The sequence below is a fragment of the Oncorhynchus gorbuscha genome, unplaced genomic scaffold (genome assembly GCF_021184085.1).
Source record: "Oncorhynchus gorbuscha isolate QuinsamMale2020 ecotype Even-year unplaced genomic scaffold, OgorEven_v1.0 Un_scaffold_33:::fragment_2:::debris, whole genome shotgun sequence".
NCBI lineage: Eukaryota > Metazoa > Chordata > Actinopteri > Salmoniformes > Salmonidae > Oncorhynchus > Oncorhynchus gorbuscha.
In genome coordinates this window covers 168,055-187,480 of record NW_025745186.1, presented here as the reverse complement: position 1 = coordinate 187,480, position 19,426 = coordinate 168,055, and the positions used below count along the sequence as shown (strand labels likewise).

At 46.3% G+C, this 19,426-nt stretch overlaps 1 protein-coding gene across 1 annotated transcript in view; it reads left to right on the top strand.

Moving 5' to 3' along the window:
• Positions 1-19,426, top strand: part of LOC124017789 (cAMP-specific 3',5'-cyclic phosphodiesterase 4C-like) — an 88,814-nt gene that overhangs the window by 48,305 nt on the left and 21,083 nt on the right. The window contains exons 2-6 of the mRNA XM_046332986.1: positions 10,320-10,523; positions 11,134-11,170; positions 11,354-11,424; positions 13,090-13,139; positions 13,565-13,677. Coding sequence (XP_046188942.1) covers positions 10,320-10,523; positions 11,134-11,170; positions 11,354-11,424; positions 13,090-13,139; positions 13,565-13,677 — 475 coding nt within the window. The remainder of the gene's footprint in view (positions 1-10,319; positions 10,524-11,133; positions 11,171-11,353; positions 11,425-13,089; positions 13,140-13,564; positions 13,678-19,426) is intronic.

The window sequence follows — 19,426 nt, the reverse complement described above, 5'->3', positions numbered from 1 at the left end:
AAAACATATTTACATTTGTTTAACACTTTTTTGGTTACTACATGATTCCATATGTGTTATTTCATAGTTTTGATGGCTTCACTATTATTATACAATGTAGAAAAACATTTAAATAAAGAAGAATCCTTAAATGAGTAGGTGTGTCCAAACTGTGAAATGTTGTGTCCAGTTTTATTACTTAATAATTGATAATATGATTGACTTTTTACAAGCATCGACCCCATGCAGCTTTTAATTGCATTCATCACAATGAGTAGGAATCCTTCAGCAGTCAGAGATGTCAGATCAGAGCAATGTTCCCATAGCCCATGTTTCATAAAGGACTGTTCACGAGTGACTTAAGAGGGCTATGCTCAGGCGGGTCCCGTGTGCCCCACAAAAAAATGGGAGCTGAGCTCCCCTCTACCATCCAGCTGGTGCCTTCTTCTTTTTCCTTCATTATTCTGGGGTGAGTCACTGGAAGAGAGACACATGACAGAGAGAGAGACGGAAAGGGAAAGGATGGGTCTTGAAAGACAGCAGACAGTGACAGTGTGGGAGGAGAGAGAGAGAGAGAGAGAGAGAGAGAGGAGAGGGAAATGGGTGGTTGACAAGGCATCTCATCTCTGTAGTGTTCTGCTCTGTGGATAGTCTTTGTGCTGCTATCTGCCTTGTCTAGTCAGCCAAGTGGTATGTAGAATTCATGCACTGTTACCTCTGCTGCTGCTGCAAAAACAAAGAAACGGATGACACGATTCACGTTAGCACAAAAAAAAAAACACATACACACAGACTCACTGTTGTACACATGCACATACACACAGACTCACTGTTGTACACATGCACATACACACAGACTCACTGTTGTACACATGCACATACACAGACTCACTGTTGTACACATGCACATACACACAGACCCACTGTTGTACACATGCACACACAGACTCACTGTTGTACACATGCACATACACACAGACTCACTGTTGTACACATGCACATACACAGACTCACTGTTGTACACATGCACATACACACAGACTCACTGTTGTACACATGCACACACAGACTCACTGTTGTACACATGCACACACACAGACTCACTGTTGTACACATGCACATACACAGACTCACTGTTGTACACATGCACATACACACAGACTCACTGTTGTACACATGCACATACACAGACTCACTGTTGTACACATGCACATACACAGACTCACTGTTGTACACATGCACATACACAGACTCACTGTTGTACACATGCACATACACACAGACTCACTGTTGTACACATGCACACACACAGACTCACTGTTGTACACATGCACATACACAGACTCACTGTTGTACACATGCACATACACACAGACTCACTGTTGTACACATGCACATACACAGACTCACTGTTGTACACATGCACATACACACAGACTCACTGTTGTACACATGCACATACACACAGACTCACTGTTGTACACATGCACATACACAGACTCACTGTTGTACACATGCACATACACACAGACTCACTGTTGTACACATGCACATACACAGACTCACTGTTGTACACATGCACATACACAGACTCACTGTTGTACACATGCACATACACACAGACTCACTGTTGTACACATGCACATACACACATACTCACTGTTGTACACATGCACATACACAGACTCACTGTTGTACACATGCACATACACACAGACTCACTGTTGTACACATGCACATACACACAGACTCACTGTTGTGCACATGCACATACACACAGACTCACTGTTGTACACATGCACATACACACAGACTCACTGTTGTACACATGCACATACACACAGACTCACTGTTGTACACATGCACATACACACAGACTCACTGTTGTACACATGCACATACACACAGACCCACTGTTGTACACATGCACACACAGACTCACTGTTGTACACATGCACATACACACAGACTCACTGTTGTACACATGCACATACACACAGACTCACTGTTGTACACATGCACATACACAGACTCACTGTTGTACACATGCACATACACACAGACCCACTGTTGTACACATGCACACACAGACTCACTGTTGTACACATGCACACACACAGACTCACTGTTGTACACATGCACATACACAGACTCACTGTTGTACACATGCACATACACACAGACTCACTGTTGTACACATGCACATACACAGACTCACTGTTGTACACATGCACATACACAGACTCACTGTTGTACACATGCACATACACAGACTCACTGTTGTACACATGCACATACACAGACTCACTGTTGTACACATGCACATACACACAGACTCACTGTTGTACACATGCACACACACAGACTCACTGTTGTACACATGCACATACACAGACTCACTGTTGTACACATGCACATACACAGACTCACTGTTGTACACATGCACATACACACAGACTCACTGTTGTACACATGCACATACACACAGACTCACTGTTGTACACATGCACATACACAGACTCACTGTTGTACACATGCACATACACAGACTCACTGTTGTACACATGCACATACACAGACTCACTGTTGTACACATGCACATACACACAGACTCACTGTTGTACACATGCACACACACAGACTCACTGTTGTACACATGCACATACACAGACTCACTGTTGTACACATGCATATACACACAGACTCACTGTTGTACACATGCACATACACACAGACTCACTGTTGTACACATGCCCATACACAGACTCACTGTTGTACACATGCACATACACAGACTCACTGTTGTACACATGCATATACACACAGACTCACTGTTGTACACATGCATATACACACAGACTCACTGTTGTACACATGCACATACACACAGACTCACTGTTGTACACATGCACATACACAGACTCACTGTTGTGCACATGCACATACACAGACTCACTGTTGTACACATGCACATACACAGACTCACTGTTGTACACATGCACATACACAGACTCACTGTTGTACACATGCATATACACACAGACTCACACATGCACATACACACAGACTCACTGTTGTACACATGCACATACACAGACTCACTGTTGTACACATGCACATACACACAGACCCACTGTTGTACACATGCACACACAGACTCACTGTTGTACACATGCACACACAGACTCACTGTTGTACACATGCACATACACAGACTCACTGTTGTACACATGCACATACACACAGACCCACTGTTGTACACTGCACACACAGTTGTACACATGCACACACACAGACTCACTGTTGTACACATGCACATACACAGACTCACTGTTGTACACATGCACATACACACAGACTCACTGTTGTACACATGCACACACACAGACTCACTGTTGTACACATGCACATACACAGACTCACTGTTGTACACATGCACATACACAGACTCACTGTTGTACACATGCACATACACACAGACTCACTGTTGTACACATGCACATACACAGACTCACTGTTGTACACATGCACATACACAGACTCACTGTTGTACACATGCACATACACACAGACTCACTGTTGTACACATGCACATACACAGACTCACTGTTGTACACATGCACATACACAGACTCACTGTTGTACACATGCACATACACAGACTCACTGTTGTACACATGCACATACACAGACTCACTGTTGTACACATGCACATACACAGACTCACTGTTGTACACATGCACATACACACAGACTCACTGTTGTGCACATGCACATACACACAGACTCACTGTTGTACACATGCACATACACACAGACTCACTGTTGTACACATGCACATACACACAGACTCACTGTTGTACACATGCACATACACACAGACTCACTGTTGTACACATGCACATACACACAGACCCACTGTTGTACACATGCACACACAGACTCACTGTTGTACACATGCACATACACACAGACTCACTGTTGTACACATGCACATACACACAGACTCACTGTTGTACACATGCACATACACAGACTCACTGTTGTACACATGCACATACACACAGACCCACTGTTGTACACATGCACACACAGACTCACTGTTGTACACATGCACACACACAGACTCACTGTTGTACACATGCACATACACAGACTCACTGTTGTACACATGCACATACACACAGACTCACTGTTGTACACATGCACATACACAGACTCACTGTTGTACACATGCACATACACAGACTCACTGTTGTACACATGCACATACACAGACTCACTGTTGTACACATGCACATACACAGACTCACTGTTGTACACATGCACATACACACAGACTCACTGTTGTACACATGCACACACACAGACTCACTGTTGTACACATGCACATACACAGACTCACTGTTGTACACATGCACATACACAGACTCACTGTTGTACACATGCACATACACACAGACTCACTGTTGTACACATGCACATACACACAGACTCACTGTTGTACACATGCACATACACAGACTCACTGTTGTACACATGCACATACACAGACTCACTGTTGTACACATGCACATACACAGACTCACTGTTGTACACATGCACATACACACAGACTCACTGTTGTACACATGCACACACACAGACTCACTGTTGTACACATGCATATACACAGACTCACTGTTGTACACATGCATATACACACAGACTCACTGTTGTACACATGCACATACACACAGACTCACTGTTGTACACATGCCCATACACAGACTCACTGTTGTACACATGCACATACACAGACTCACTGTTGTATACATGCATATACACACAGACTCACTGTTGTACACATGCATATACACACAGACTCACTGTTGTACACATGCACATACACACAGACTCACTGTTGTACACATGCACATACACAGACTCACTGTTGTACACATGCACATACACAGACTCACTGTTGTACACATGCACATACACAGACTCACTGTTGTACACATGCACATACACAGACTCACTGTTGTACACATGCATATACACACAGACTCACTGTTGTACACATGCACATACACACAGACTCACTGTTGTACACATGCACATACACAGACTCACTGTTGTACACATGCACATACACACAGACCCACTGTTGTACACATGCACACACAGACTCACTGTTGTACACATGCACACACAGACTCACTGTTGTACACATGCACATACACAGACTCACTGTTGTACACATGCACATACACACAGACCCACTGTTGTACACATGCACACACAGACCCACTGTTGTACACATGCACACACACAGACTCACTGTTGTACACATGCACATACACAGACTCACTGTTGTACACATGCACATACACACAGACTCACTGTTGTACACATGCACACACACAGACTCACTGTTGTACACATGCACATACACAGACTCACTGTTGTACACATGCACATACACAGACTCACTGTTGTACACATGCACATACACACAGACTCACTGTTGTACACATGCACATACACAGACTCACTGTTGTACACATGCACATACACAGACTCACTGTTGTACACATGCACATACACACAGACTCACTGTTGTACACATGCACATACACAGACTCACTGTTGTACACATGCACATACACAGACTCACTGTTGTACACATGCACATACACAGACTCACTGTTGTACACATGCACATACACAGACTCACTGTTGTACACATGCACATACACACAGACTCACTGTTGTACACATGCACACACACAGACTCACTGTTGTACACATGCACATACACAGACTCACTGTTGTACACATGCACATACACAGACTCACTGTTGTACACATGCACATACACACAGACTCACTGTTGTACACATGCACATACACACAGACTCACTGTTGTACACATGCACATACACAGACTCACTGTTGTACACATGCACATACACAGACTCACTGTTGTACACATGCACATACACAGACTCACTGTTGTACACATGCACATACACACAGACTCACTGTTGTACACATGCACACACACAGACTCACTGTTGTACACATGCATATACACAGACTCACTGTTGTACACATGCATATACACACAGACTCACTGTTGTACACATGCACATACACACAGACTCACTGTTGTACACATGCCCATACACAGACTCACTGTTGTACACATGCACATACACAGACTCACTGTTGTATACATGCATATACACACAGACTCACTGTTGTACACATGCATATACACACAGACTCACTGTTGTACACATGCACATACACACAGACTCACTGTTGTACACATGCACATACACAGACTCACTGTTGTACACATGCACATACACAGACTCACTGTTGTACACATGCACATACACAGACTCACTGTTGTACACATGCACATACACAGACTCACTGTTGTACACATGCATATACACACAGACTCACTGTTGTACACATGCACATACACACAGACTCACTGTTGTACACATGCACATACACAGACTCACTGTTGTACACATGCACATACACACAGACCCACTGTTGTACACATGCACACACAGACTCACTGTTGTACACATGCACACACAGACTCACTGTTGTACACATGCACATACACAGACTCACTGTTGTACACATGCACATACACACAGACCCACTGTTGTACACATGCACACACAGACCCACTGTTGTACACATGCACACACACAGACTCACTGTTGTACACATGCACATACACAGACACACTGTTGTACACATGCACATACACACAGACTCACTGTTGTACACATGCACACACACAGACTCACTGTTGTACACATGCACATACACAGACTCACTGTTGTACACATGCACATACACAGACTCACTGTTGTACACATGCACATACACACAGACTCACTGTTGTACACATGCACATACACAGACTCACTGTTGTACACATGCACATACACAGACTCACTGTTGTACACATGCATATACACACAGACTCACTGTTGTACACATGCATATACACACAGACTCACTGTTGTACACATGCACATACACACAGACTCACTGTTGTACACATGCACATACACAGACTCACTGTTGTAGACATGCACATACACAGACTCACTGTTGTACACATGCACACACACAGACTCACTGTTGTACACATGCACATACACAGACTCACTGTTGTACACATGCACATACACAGACTCACTGTTGTACACATGCACATACACAGACTCACTGTTGTACACATGCACATACACAAGCGTTCACGCATACATGCAGATACACTCTTCTCTTGTCTCTCTTCTTTTTGTCAAGAACAACACACACACACACTCTGATGTGTATGCAGATACAGTACATTTTAAACTTCACAAAATGATTTTCTTGGAGTAGGGGTCTGTTTGTGTAGTAGCTCTGTACTTGGTCAGTGGGTCTATGTCTTTCTAGGTACTGCAAAGGTCAAGAAGCTTGGCTGTTGGCTTGGCTGTTGATGTTTAAAAATAATGTTTTGGAAACAAATCATGCATGCTCTTGTAAACATTTCCACAGGCCATGAGTCACTCCTCCTCCTCTGCCCTTCCCTCCTTCTTCTCCTTGACTCCTTTCTCCATCCTCATCCTCATCCACTTTCTCTTTCTCTCTCTCGATACTGCTGGTGGTCTGTTGCTGCTAGAGAAACGGTGAGCAGGGAGATAAGGAGAGAGAAAGAGAGCACACACTTGAAGCAGGGGGAGGTGAAGAAAGTAAAGGGGAAAACAACAGGCAGAGAAAGCGAAGAAAAGGAGTGAGAAAGATTAGGAAACGGAGCAGCGGACCGGCCAGCGTCGGTATCTCCTCCAGGTGGTGTGGGTGTGTCCTCCAGGTGGTGTGGGTGTGTCCTCCAGGTGGTGTGGGTGTGTCCTCCAGGTGGTGTGGGTGTGTCCTCCAGGTGGTGTGGGTGTGTCCTCCAGGTGGTGTGGGTGTGTCCTCCAGGTGGTGTGAGTGTGTCCTCCAGGTGGTGTGGGTGTGTCCTCCAGGTGGTGTGGGTGTGTCCTCCAGGTGGTGTGAGTGTGTCCTCCAGGTGGTGTGAGTGTGTCCTCCAGGTGGTGTGAGTGTGTCCTCCAGGTGGTGTGAGTGTGTCCTCCAGGTGGTGTGGGTGTGTCCTCCAGGTGGTGTGAGTGTGTCCTCCAGGTGGTGTGGGTGTGTCCTCCAGGTGGTGTGGGTGTGAGTGAGACATTGGTCAGACGCCCGGGCAGAGTGGCAGCCACAGGGTCCCGGAGGGGCCTGGTCGGGGAGGACAAGGAGAGCGAGGCAGGAGGAGGACACACAGGAAAAGTATATGGATAGAGCGATAGAGAGTGAGCGCTGAGCTAGTGAAATATCAGAAGCCCTCCCCTGAGAGTGGCCCTGTTCAGATAGCTGATAGCTGAGAGAGAGGCTGTGGGTTACAGCTGCACTGCCGCCCTTCAGTGACAGAATAAACAAAAACAAACCTACACAGAAGAACAAGCTGCTGAGAAACAGGGAACAAAGTGGTGTGGAGGTGAACACAGGAAGTGAGCCAATGCAGCAGTACTCCAGGGCTTCAGGATCAAAGCTTGAAGACTTCAACTGAACGTGGACTCTGAGGACTGGGACCAGGAATAAAACTATAGGATTAGGGTCTGTTATCAAGGGCTTTCTGACTGGCAGGATTTTGTGCTGGTGTGTGCAGGAGAACTCTCTTTGTCTGGGACGTGAGCTGTGCTACTGAACCGTGGAACAAGGCGGCGCGGGGGGTGGGGGCGTAGGAGGGAGAGTGACTGACAGCCCGATTCGAGAGGTTGAAGTGTTGGCAGTGGCAGACAACGTTTGATAGACAGAGTTTTTTCTGGTGGGAGGGAGGGAGGGAGTGAGGGAGGGAGGGAAGGGAGAGAGGGAAGGGAGAGAGGGAGGGAGGGGAGAGAGGGATGGTGGTTTCTTCCGTCAGTCCTCTCGGTCGTGCCCAGAGCTTCTAGAGATGAGTCAGAGGAAGCTGACACGACAGATGAATCTGTGGTAGACCCCCGAGGGGTTTACCACGCCCAGCCTGACCCCCACCTCTCCCTACGTCACCTCTGCTAACTCACCTGTGTCCCCTGATCACGACCCCACTCGGGGACACAGGAATTATTTTTCTCCGCCGTATGAAGCTCAACCGCAGTATAGAGCGCAGACGGTCGTCTCACTCTCACCTTCCTCTCAGGTATTCATGGTGTTAATAGGCCGTGTGTGTGTGTGTGTGTGTGTGTGTGTGTGTGTGTGTGTGTGTGTGTGTGTGTGTGTGTGTGTGTGTGTGTGTGTGTGTGTGTGTGTGTGTGTGTGTGTGTGTGTGTGTGTGTGTGTGCGCGTGTGCGCACGTGTGTGTGTGTGTGGCTTCACAATATCTCCCTCCATGATGTGCTTTTCATTTTTGATGAAGCTGTAGAGACATTCATGGTTCAAAAATGAGAACCCACCCTCTAAACCTAAGAAGTATGTTTCTGTGTACAGTTTGGCTAAACTCTCACTAAGCTTCTGTTTGACTGGATCTCTTTGAGATTATTCCTAATCTTGTGTTTGGGGTCATGTGGTTGTCTGTATCGCTAGATTGCTATGGTGCTCTTATGTATATATGTAGTTCAGCTGAATCAGCTGATGGGCTGAACTCTTGTTTATACATGTCTGTCTCTCCTTCAAAAAGTCTTTTATTTCATTTAATGGTGGATCAGCTTTCATATCGCAGATAAACTGTAAACTTCCATCAAAGTAATTGTCTGCATCGTTTCCAATCCCCCGTATATATTGTTTTAAATATCTCAATATCAATTCATTTCTGGGTAACAATAAGTACCTTTGTGAGATTGTTTTAAATTAAAATGATCAAAAACATACAAAAATAGCTACTTAGCAAAGAGCAATTTCTCAGGCAAGAATGTTGCTAGGACTGTCTGTCTGTTGGTCTGAGTGGGAAGGGGAATACCAGCTGTTATTGGCAGAGAGGTTTGGAACTCTCTTTCTTATTGGTCTGTTACCTAAGTTACCGTCTGGTGATGTCAAAACTTCTTCCCACCTATGGTTGCAAAATTCCGGGAACATTCAATAAATTCACTGGTTTTCCCAAAATCGCTGTTGGAGGTTTCACGGAATCAGGAGAGAATGAGCAGGAAATCCAGACTCCTCATACAGGCAATTTCAGGCTGTCTTTTAAACAGCTTTTACACTAAAATGGTAAATTCACAGATTTATTCCAACCTCTTAGTGTGTAAATATATATAAAACACAGTGAAATGCCTTTAATGAAGCATTGATCCAGACAACTTTCCTGTCTCTCTCACTTTGTCTTTCAGTTTTGACTCAGAGAATGGTCCTTCGCCCGGCCGCAGCCCCATGGATTCGCAGGCGAGTCCTGTGCTGGGGCTGCACCCCTCCTTTACCACAGAGGGGTGCAGGAGTCGCGGGGAGCGCAGGGAGTCCTTCCTGTACCGATCAGACTCTGACTATGACATGTCCCCCAAGACCATGTCACGTAACTCTTCCATCAACAGTGAGGGGTGAGTATCAAACCTGGGCAGGGGTTTCAACTTATAGGACTATTCCATTGGTTCCATTGCGCCAGGCAAACTCAATCAAGTCCAGCTAAAGTATTGTGCTATTTGAACCCTGGTTTGAACCCTGGTTTGGTGAGTATGTACCCCCTTACAACCTCCACTTCCTGTGTTCATCACATGCCATCAAAACCACCTTGGCTAATCCACATGGTTAAAACCCCTCTGAGTGAAAGTAGCCTCACTGACATTCCAGATTGCTGCAACACCATACATTACTCACTATACAATCACAGTCAACCGACTTGGCATTTATGATTATTATGATTATGGCAGTATTATGCTAATGTTCATACGAAAATATTTTTCGCTTCACAGCGGTATAATTTTGTCTTGACCTGCTTCCATTTCAGAAAGATGCTTTTTTTGGTCAGAACCAAAAATATTTGGTTTAGATTCAGATAGGCCTATGGATACCATTGGATCACATATATATCCGCTGTCTGTTAATGTGAACTGTCATAGAGGTTACACCTCAGCGATAACGCTCCATCTATCCTGCTGACCTTACTGTCATCTCCTTCCTTTTGTTCATTTTCTATCTCTCCTTCTACAGGCATGCAGAAGATCTCATAGTCACCCCTTTTGCTCAGGTAAGCACCAGCTCTGCAGTTTGCTGATGAAGTAGCCTACACGTCACCCTGCCTACCTAAAGATAGAACATGCAGTAAAGAACCAGAAAGGTGCTAAAATGAGTATGTAGTGAATTTGTCTCGCTCCGCTCTTTGCCCCTCTCCCCGCCGCCCCCACCCCCCCACCGTCCGTCCATCCCCCAGGTGTTGGCCAGTCTACGAACTGTAAGAAGCAACTTCACCATCCTCGCCAATGTCACGACACCCACTAACAAGTCAGTAGCATCTCGTCAGCCACGTCACCCTTTCAACCCCTCTTAATGTGGTCACATCTCTCTTCTCTATCGCAGCATGAAAGACATCTTCACTATGTCTATATTGTGACTGTGCAGTCCTTATTCTCACTGGAATATGAAGAGTTTATTTCCAAAACACTATATCAACCAATTCTTCACATTTGTTTTTTTTTCACCAGGAATGATTCATTATGGGTACCTTCATGTGTGTTAAATATTACTGTTCTCAATATGTTTTCTTACCAGATTTTAGATGTGTATAAAAATGTTTTTTTTTTGTTGCAAAATGCTATATATCCATTGTTTAGCTGGAATGGAATGTTTGTGTCCTGTATATTTGACTCTGATATGTGGTTGTCTCACGTAGCTACTGTATCTTAAGATGAATGCCTTACTATATAAGTCGCTCTGGATAAGAGCACCTGCCAAATGACTCAAATGTGTTTTGTTTTTTTATACAGATATCATATTACTGTATTGAATTATTAGAATAGTTCTTTTTTTTATTATATTGATGTCAGAAATGTATCATAAGTACATTTATTTATTTAAAAATGTACTTATTTGTTACATTTGACTGTGTAAAACCGAACAGTACTCCTTATTTCTCTGAGAATGAGGCGGATATATAGCATTTTGCAAAGAAAATACATTATTATTTGTCTCTGAAATGAAACGATCAAGTGATAGATTTAAACAAATACACGTCTGTCATTGAACAACCAAATGCCATGATTAGATAGTGAAAAAACACCAATCTGTTTCATCATTTCGTTAAACAATAACAGTTCATTTACCAACATTTTTGAAAATGGATATTTAGTGTTTTTGAATGAAACTCTTCATATGTAGTTTCTGTAAATATCACATTTCTTCCTTCTATTTTGTCAGAACTGTGTCATATCAGTAAGCTATAATGTGGCAATTCTCTCATCACGTTGTGTCTTTATCGTATTCTGCTGAGATCATCATGTCCCCAGTGGAAGTCCCTGACTGACTACCTGAAAGACTACCTGACTGACTGACTGACTACCTGACTGACTGACTGACAGACATACTGACTGACTGACTACCTGACGGACTGACTGACTGACAGACATACTGACTGCCTGACTACCTGACTGACTGGGTATTCACAAGGATAGAAGTGGTCAATAATGCTAAATATATCCTCATTTGTAATGCAAGAAACAGGCAGAGCATGAGTTGGCAGGCTTTTTAGCAGTACGTCAATATGAGCAGTAACAATGCAACATGGAATTATCTAGAGCCATAATTAGTGGGCATGATGCTCTCAGCTCCAAACAGAATCCTCCCTCACGAGACTGCAAGTTGAACCTCCATGTAGAGAAAGAGACAGCTGAGAGCTGAGAGCCTCGTTTAAAGGAGGCATTGTTTTTAATATTGTTGGCCACAACAATATTTCAAAAGACTGCGATGCAGATCTATGCAAATAGTTTATAATTCCTCACAATGTTATTGTCTATAATACAGATGAGGTTAAATATTTGTTTTTATCTATTTCCAGTGATATGTTGTTACGCTACACAATTTATGCCCAATACAACTGTAATGTTCTTAGAGTCCACTAGAGAGCACTCTTTATCATTTCATCTGATGATGTAATTATCTATTTGTCCACAGGAGGTCACCAGTGACAAGCCAACCCACTGTTCCCCAGGCAACACTCTCTGGTAGGTGTGCTAAAATGAACTTTAGTCGCTACTGATTGGGAACACTCCCACACAACTCACAGTGTTTTGGTAGTGTGCACTCAAGCTTTCAAAAACTCATAAAAATGCACAGATATTAATAGGAGAATTTGCAGCACCATGGCCTGTGGCTTTCTCAATAATGGATACTGATAGGCTGCATTTAATTCTGCAGATGGTTTGAATAAATAAGTGTCAATCTGGAGTCTCAACTGAACAATTCTAAGAAATTACAAATGTAGCAATTTGGCTGATACAGTTCAAGAGAACAGATGTAGAGAATATGACCGTTACACAGACCATTATATTATGATACACTATATTATATCAATGCTGAGATCATACCGGTTATAATAATACATACAGCACATTAATGCCACCCTCTTCTCTCCTGTGTATGTGTGTAGATGAGACATACCAGCAGATGGCAAGGGAGACTCTGGCTGAGTTAGACTGGTGTCTGGACCAGCTGGAGACCATCCAGACCCACCGCAGTGTCGGTGACATGGCCTCCAACAAGGTACTACCACTTCTACCAGTACCATAACCCTACACCATCACTACCACTAGCCAGCACCACACCTACCACTACCACTACCTGTACCCTACACAACCGCTACCCTTACCCCACACCATCACTACCACTAGCCAGCACCACAACTACCACTACCACTACCTGTACCCTACACAACCGCTACCCTTACCCAACACCATCACTACTACTAGCCAGCACCACAACTACCACTACCACTACCTGTACGCTACATAACCGCTAACCTTATCCTACACAATCACTACCACCACCACTACCCTACACCACCACTACCAATATCCTACACTACACTACCACCACCACCACCACTATCCTACACTACCAACACCACTACCCTACACTACCACCACCCTAAACCACCATTACCAATATCCTACACTACACTACCACCACCACTACCACTATCCTACACTACCACCACCACTACCCTACACTACCACTACCCTACACCACCACTACCAATATCCTACACTACACTACCACCACCACTACCACTATCCTACACTACCAACACCACTACCCTACACTACCACCACCCTAAACCACCATTACCAATATCCTACACTACACTACCACCACCACTACCACTATCCTACACTACCACCACCACTACCCTACACTACCACTACCCTACACCACCACTACCAATATCCTACACTACACTACCACCACCACTACCACTATCCTACACTACCACCACCACTACCCTACACTACCACTACCCTACACCACCACTACCAATATCCTACACTACACTACCACCACCACTACCACTATCCTACACTACCAACACCACTACCCTACACTACCACCACCCTAAACCACCATTACCAATATCCTACACTACACTACCACCACCACTACCACTATCCTACACTACCACCACCACTACCCTACACTACCACTACCCTACACCACCACTACCAATATCCTACACTACACTACCACCACCACTACCACTATCCTACACTACCAACACCACTACCCTACACTACCACTACCCTACACCACCACTACCAATATCCTACACTACACTACCACTACCACTATCCTACACTACCACCACCACTACCCTACACCACCACTACCAATATCCTACACTACACTACCACCACCACTACCACTATCCTACACTACCACCACCACTACCCTACACCACCACTACCAATATCCTACACTACACTACCACCACCACTACCACTATCCTACACTACCACCACCACTACCCTACACCACCACTACCACTACCCTACACCACCACTACCACTACCCTACACCACTACTGCCACTACCCTACACCACCACTACCACTACCCTACACCACCACTACCACTACCCTACACTACCACTACCCTACACCACCACTACCAATATCCTACACTACACTACCACCACCACTACCACTATCCTACACTACCAACACCACTACCCTACACTACCACCACCCTAAACCACCATTACCAATATCCTACACTACACTACCACCACCACTACCACTATCCTACACTACCACCACCACTACCCTACACTACCACTACCCTACACCACCACTACCAATATCCTACACTACACTACCACCACCACTACCACTATCCAACACTACCACCACCACTACCCTACACCACCACTACCAATATCCTACACTACACTACCACCACCACTACCACTATCCTACACTACCACCACCACTACCCTACACCACCACTACCACTACCCTACACCACCACTACCACTACCCTACACCACTACTGCCACTACCCTACACCACCACTACCACTACCCTACACCACTACTGCCACTACCCTACACCACCACTACCACTACCCTACACCACTACTGCCACTACCCTACACCACCACTACCACTACCCTACACCACCACTACCACTACCCTACACTACCACTACCCTACACCACCACTACCCTACACCACCACTACCACTACCCTACACCACCACTACCACTACCCTACACCACTACCCTACACCACCACTACCCTACACCACCACTACCACTACCCTACACCACTACCCTACACCACCACTACCACTACCCTACACCACCACTACCACTACCCTACACCACCACTACCACTACCCTACACCACTACTGCCACTACCCTTCACCACCAAAACCACCACTACCCTACACTACCACTACCCTACACTACCACTACCCTACACCACCACTATGACTACCCTACACCACCACTACCACTACCCTACACCACTACCCTACACCACCACTACCACTACCCTACACCACCACTACCACTACCCTACACCACCACTACCACTACCCTACACCACTACTACCACTACCCTACACCACCACTACCACTACCCTACACCACCACTACCCTACACCACCACTACCACTACCCTACACCACTACTACCACTACCCTACACCACCAAAACCACCACTACCCTACACCACCACTACCAATACCCTACACCACTACTACCACTACCCTACACTACCACTAACCACTGCCCTAAACCACCACTACAACTACCCTATACCACCAGTACCACTACCACTAACCTGCACCACCACTACCACAGCCACTACCACAACCACCACCCTACACTACCACGACCACGACCACTGCCTGACACCCCCACTACCCTACACCATCACTACCACCAACACTACCACTACCCTACACTACCACTACCCTACACCACCACTACCCTACACCACCACTACCACATCCCTACCACTACCCTACACCACCACTACCACATCCCTACCACTACCCTACACCACCACTATGACCTACCACACCACCACTATCACTAAATCAAATCAAATCACATTTATTTAATAGCCCTTCGTACATCAGCTGATATCTCAAAGTGCTGTACAGAAAACCAGCCTAAAACCCCAAACAACAAGCAATGCAGGTGTAGAAGCACGGTGGCTAGGAAAAACTCCCTAGAAAGGCCAAAACCTAGGAAGAAGAAGACAACCACCGCCACTATCACTACTCTGCACCATCACTACCACTACCCTACACCACCTCTACCACTACAACTACCCTACCACCACCCTGACCCTACACTACCACTACCACTAACCTACACCACCACTACCACTACCCTACACCACCACTACACTCCACCACCACTACCACTACTACTACCACTACCACCCCCACTACCACTACCACTACCACTACCCTACCACTACCACCATTACAACCCTACACCACCACCACTAGCACTACCCTACCTATACCACCACTACCACTACCCTAAACCACCACCACCACTACCATTACCCTACCCTAGACTACCACCGCCACTATCACTACTCTGCACCATCACTACCACTACCCTACACCACCTCTACCACTACAACTACCCTACACTACCACCACCCTGACCCTACACTACCACTACCACTAACCTACACCACCACTACCACTACCCTACACTACCACCACAACTACTACTACCCTACCACTACCACCCCCATTACCACTGAAATATACTACCACCACCATTAACACTACCCTACACCACCACTATGTCTACCCACACTGCCACAGATACTACCCTATACCACCACTACCACTACCCTACACCACCACTACCACTACCCTACACTACCAATTGGCTCATTCATCCCCCTCCTCCCCCCTGTAACTATTCCCCAGGTCGTTGCTGCAAATGAGAACGTGTTCTCAGTCAACTTACCTAGTAAAATAACGGATAAATAAATAACGGATAAATAAATAAAACCACTACCCACCACTACCACTACAACTACCCTACCCTACACCACCACCACCACTACCACTACAACTACCCTACCCTACACCACCACTACCACTACCCTAGACTACCACTGCCACTACCCTACACACACCACAACCCTACACTATACCTGGCCTCTGCATCTGTCTGTGCCCCTCTCCTATACCCTCTACCACTACCACTACAACTACCCTACCCTACACCACCACTACCACTACCCTACAAATACCACAACCCTACACTACACCTGGCCTCTGCATCTGTCTGTGCCCCTCTCCTATACCCTCTACCACTACCACTACAACTACCCTACCCTACACCACCACTACCACTACCCTACACACACCACAACCCTACACTACACCTGGCCTCTTTATCTGTCCATGCCCCTCTCCTATGCACTCTACCACAACCCTACACTACACCTGGCCTCTTCATCTGTCCGTGCCCCTCTCCTATACCCTCTACCACAACCCTACACTACACCTGGCCTCTTCATCTGTCCATGCCCCTCTCCTATACCCTCTACCACAACCCTACACTACACTACACCTCTGCATCTGTCCATGCCCCTCTCCTATACCCTCTACCACAACCCTACACTACACCTGGCCTCTTCATCTGTCCGTGCCCCTCTCCTATACCCTCTACCACAACCCTCTACACTACACCTGGCCTCTTCATCTGTCCGTGCCCCTCTCCTATACCCTCTACCACAACCCTACACTACACTACACCTCTGCATCTGTCCGTGCCCCTCTCCTATACCCTCTACTACAACCCTACACTACACCTGGCCTCTGCATCTGTCTGTGCCCCTCTCCTATACCCTCTACCACAACCCTACACTACACCCAGCCTCTGCATCTGTCTGTGCCCCTCTCCTATACCCTCTACCACAACCCTACACTACACCTGGCCTCTGCATCTGTCCATGCCCCTCTCCTATACCCTCTACCACAACCCTACACTACACTACACCTCTGCATCTGTCCGTGCCCCTCTCCTATACCCTCTACTACAACCCTACACTACACCCAGCCTCTGCATCTGTCTGTGCCCCTCTCCTATACCCTCTACCACAACCCTACACTACACCTGGCCTCTGCATCTGTCCGTGCCCCTCTCCTATACCCTCTACCACAACCCTACACTACACCTGGCTTCTGCATCTGTCCGTGCCCCTCTCCTATACCCTCTACCACAACCCTACACTACACCTGGCCTCTTCATCTGTCCGTGCCCCTCTCCTATACCCTCTACCACAACCCTACACTACACTACACCTCTGCATCTGTCCGTGCCCCTCTCCTATACCCTCTACTACAACCCTACACTACACCTGGCCTCTGCATCTGTCTGTGCCCCTCTCCTATACCCTCTACCACAACCCTACACTACACCCAGCCTCTGCATCTGTCTGTGCCCCTCTCCTATACCCTCTACCACAACCCTACACTACACCTGGCCTCTGCATCTGTCCATGCCCCTCTCCTATACCCTCTACCACAACCCTACACTACACTACACCTCTGCATCTGTCCGTGCCCCTCTCCTATACCCTCTACTACAACCCTACACTACACCCAGCCTCTGCATCTGTCTGTGCCCCTCTCCTATACCCTCTACCACAACCCTACACTACACCTGGCCTCTGCATCTGTCCGTGCCCCTCTCCTATACCCTCTACCACAACCCTACACTACACCTGGCTTCTGCATCTGTCCGTGCCCCTCTCCTATACCCTCTACCACAACCCTACACTACACCTGGCCTCTGCATCTGTCCGTGCCCCTCTCCTATACCCTCTACCTCAACCCTACACTACACCTGGCCTCTGCATCTGTCCGTGCCCCTGTCCTATACCCTCTACCACAACCCTACACTACACCTGGCCTCTTCATCTGTCCGTGCCCCTCTCCTATACCCTCTACCACAACCCTACACTACACTA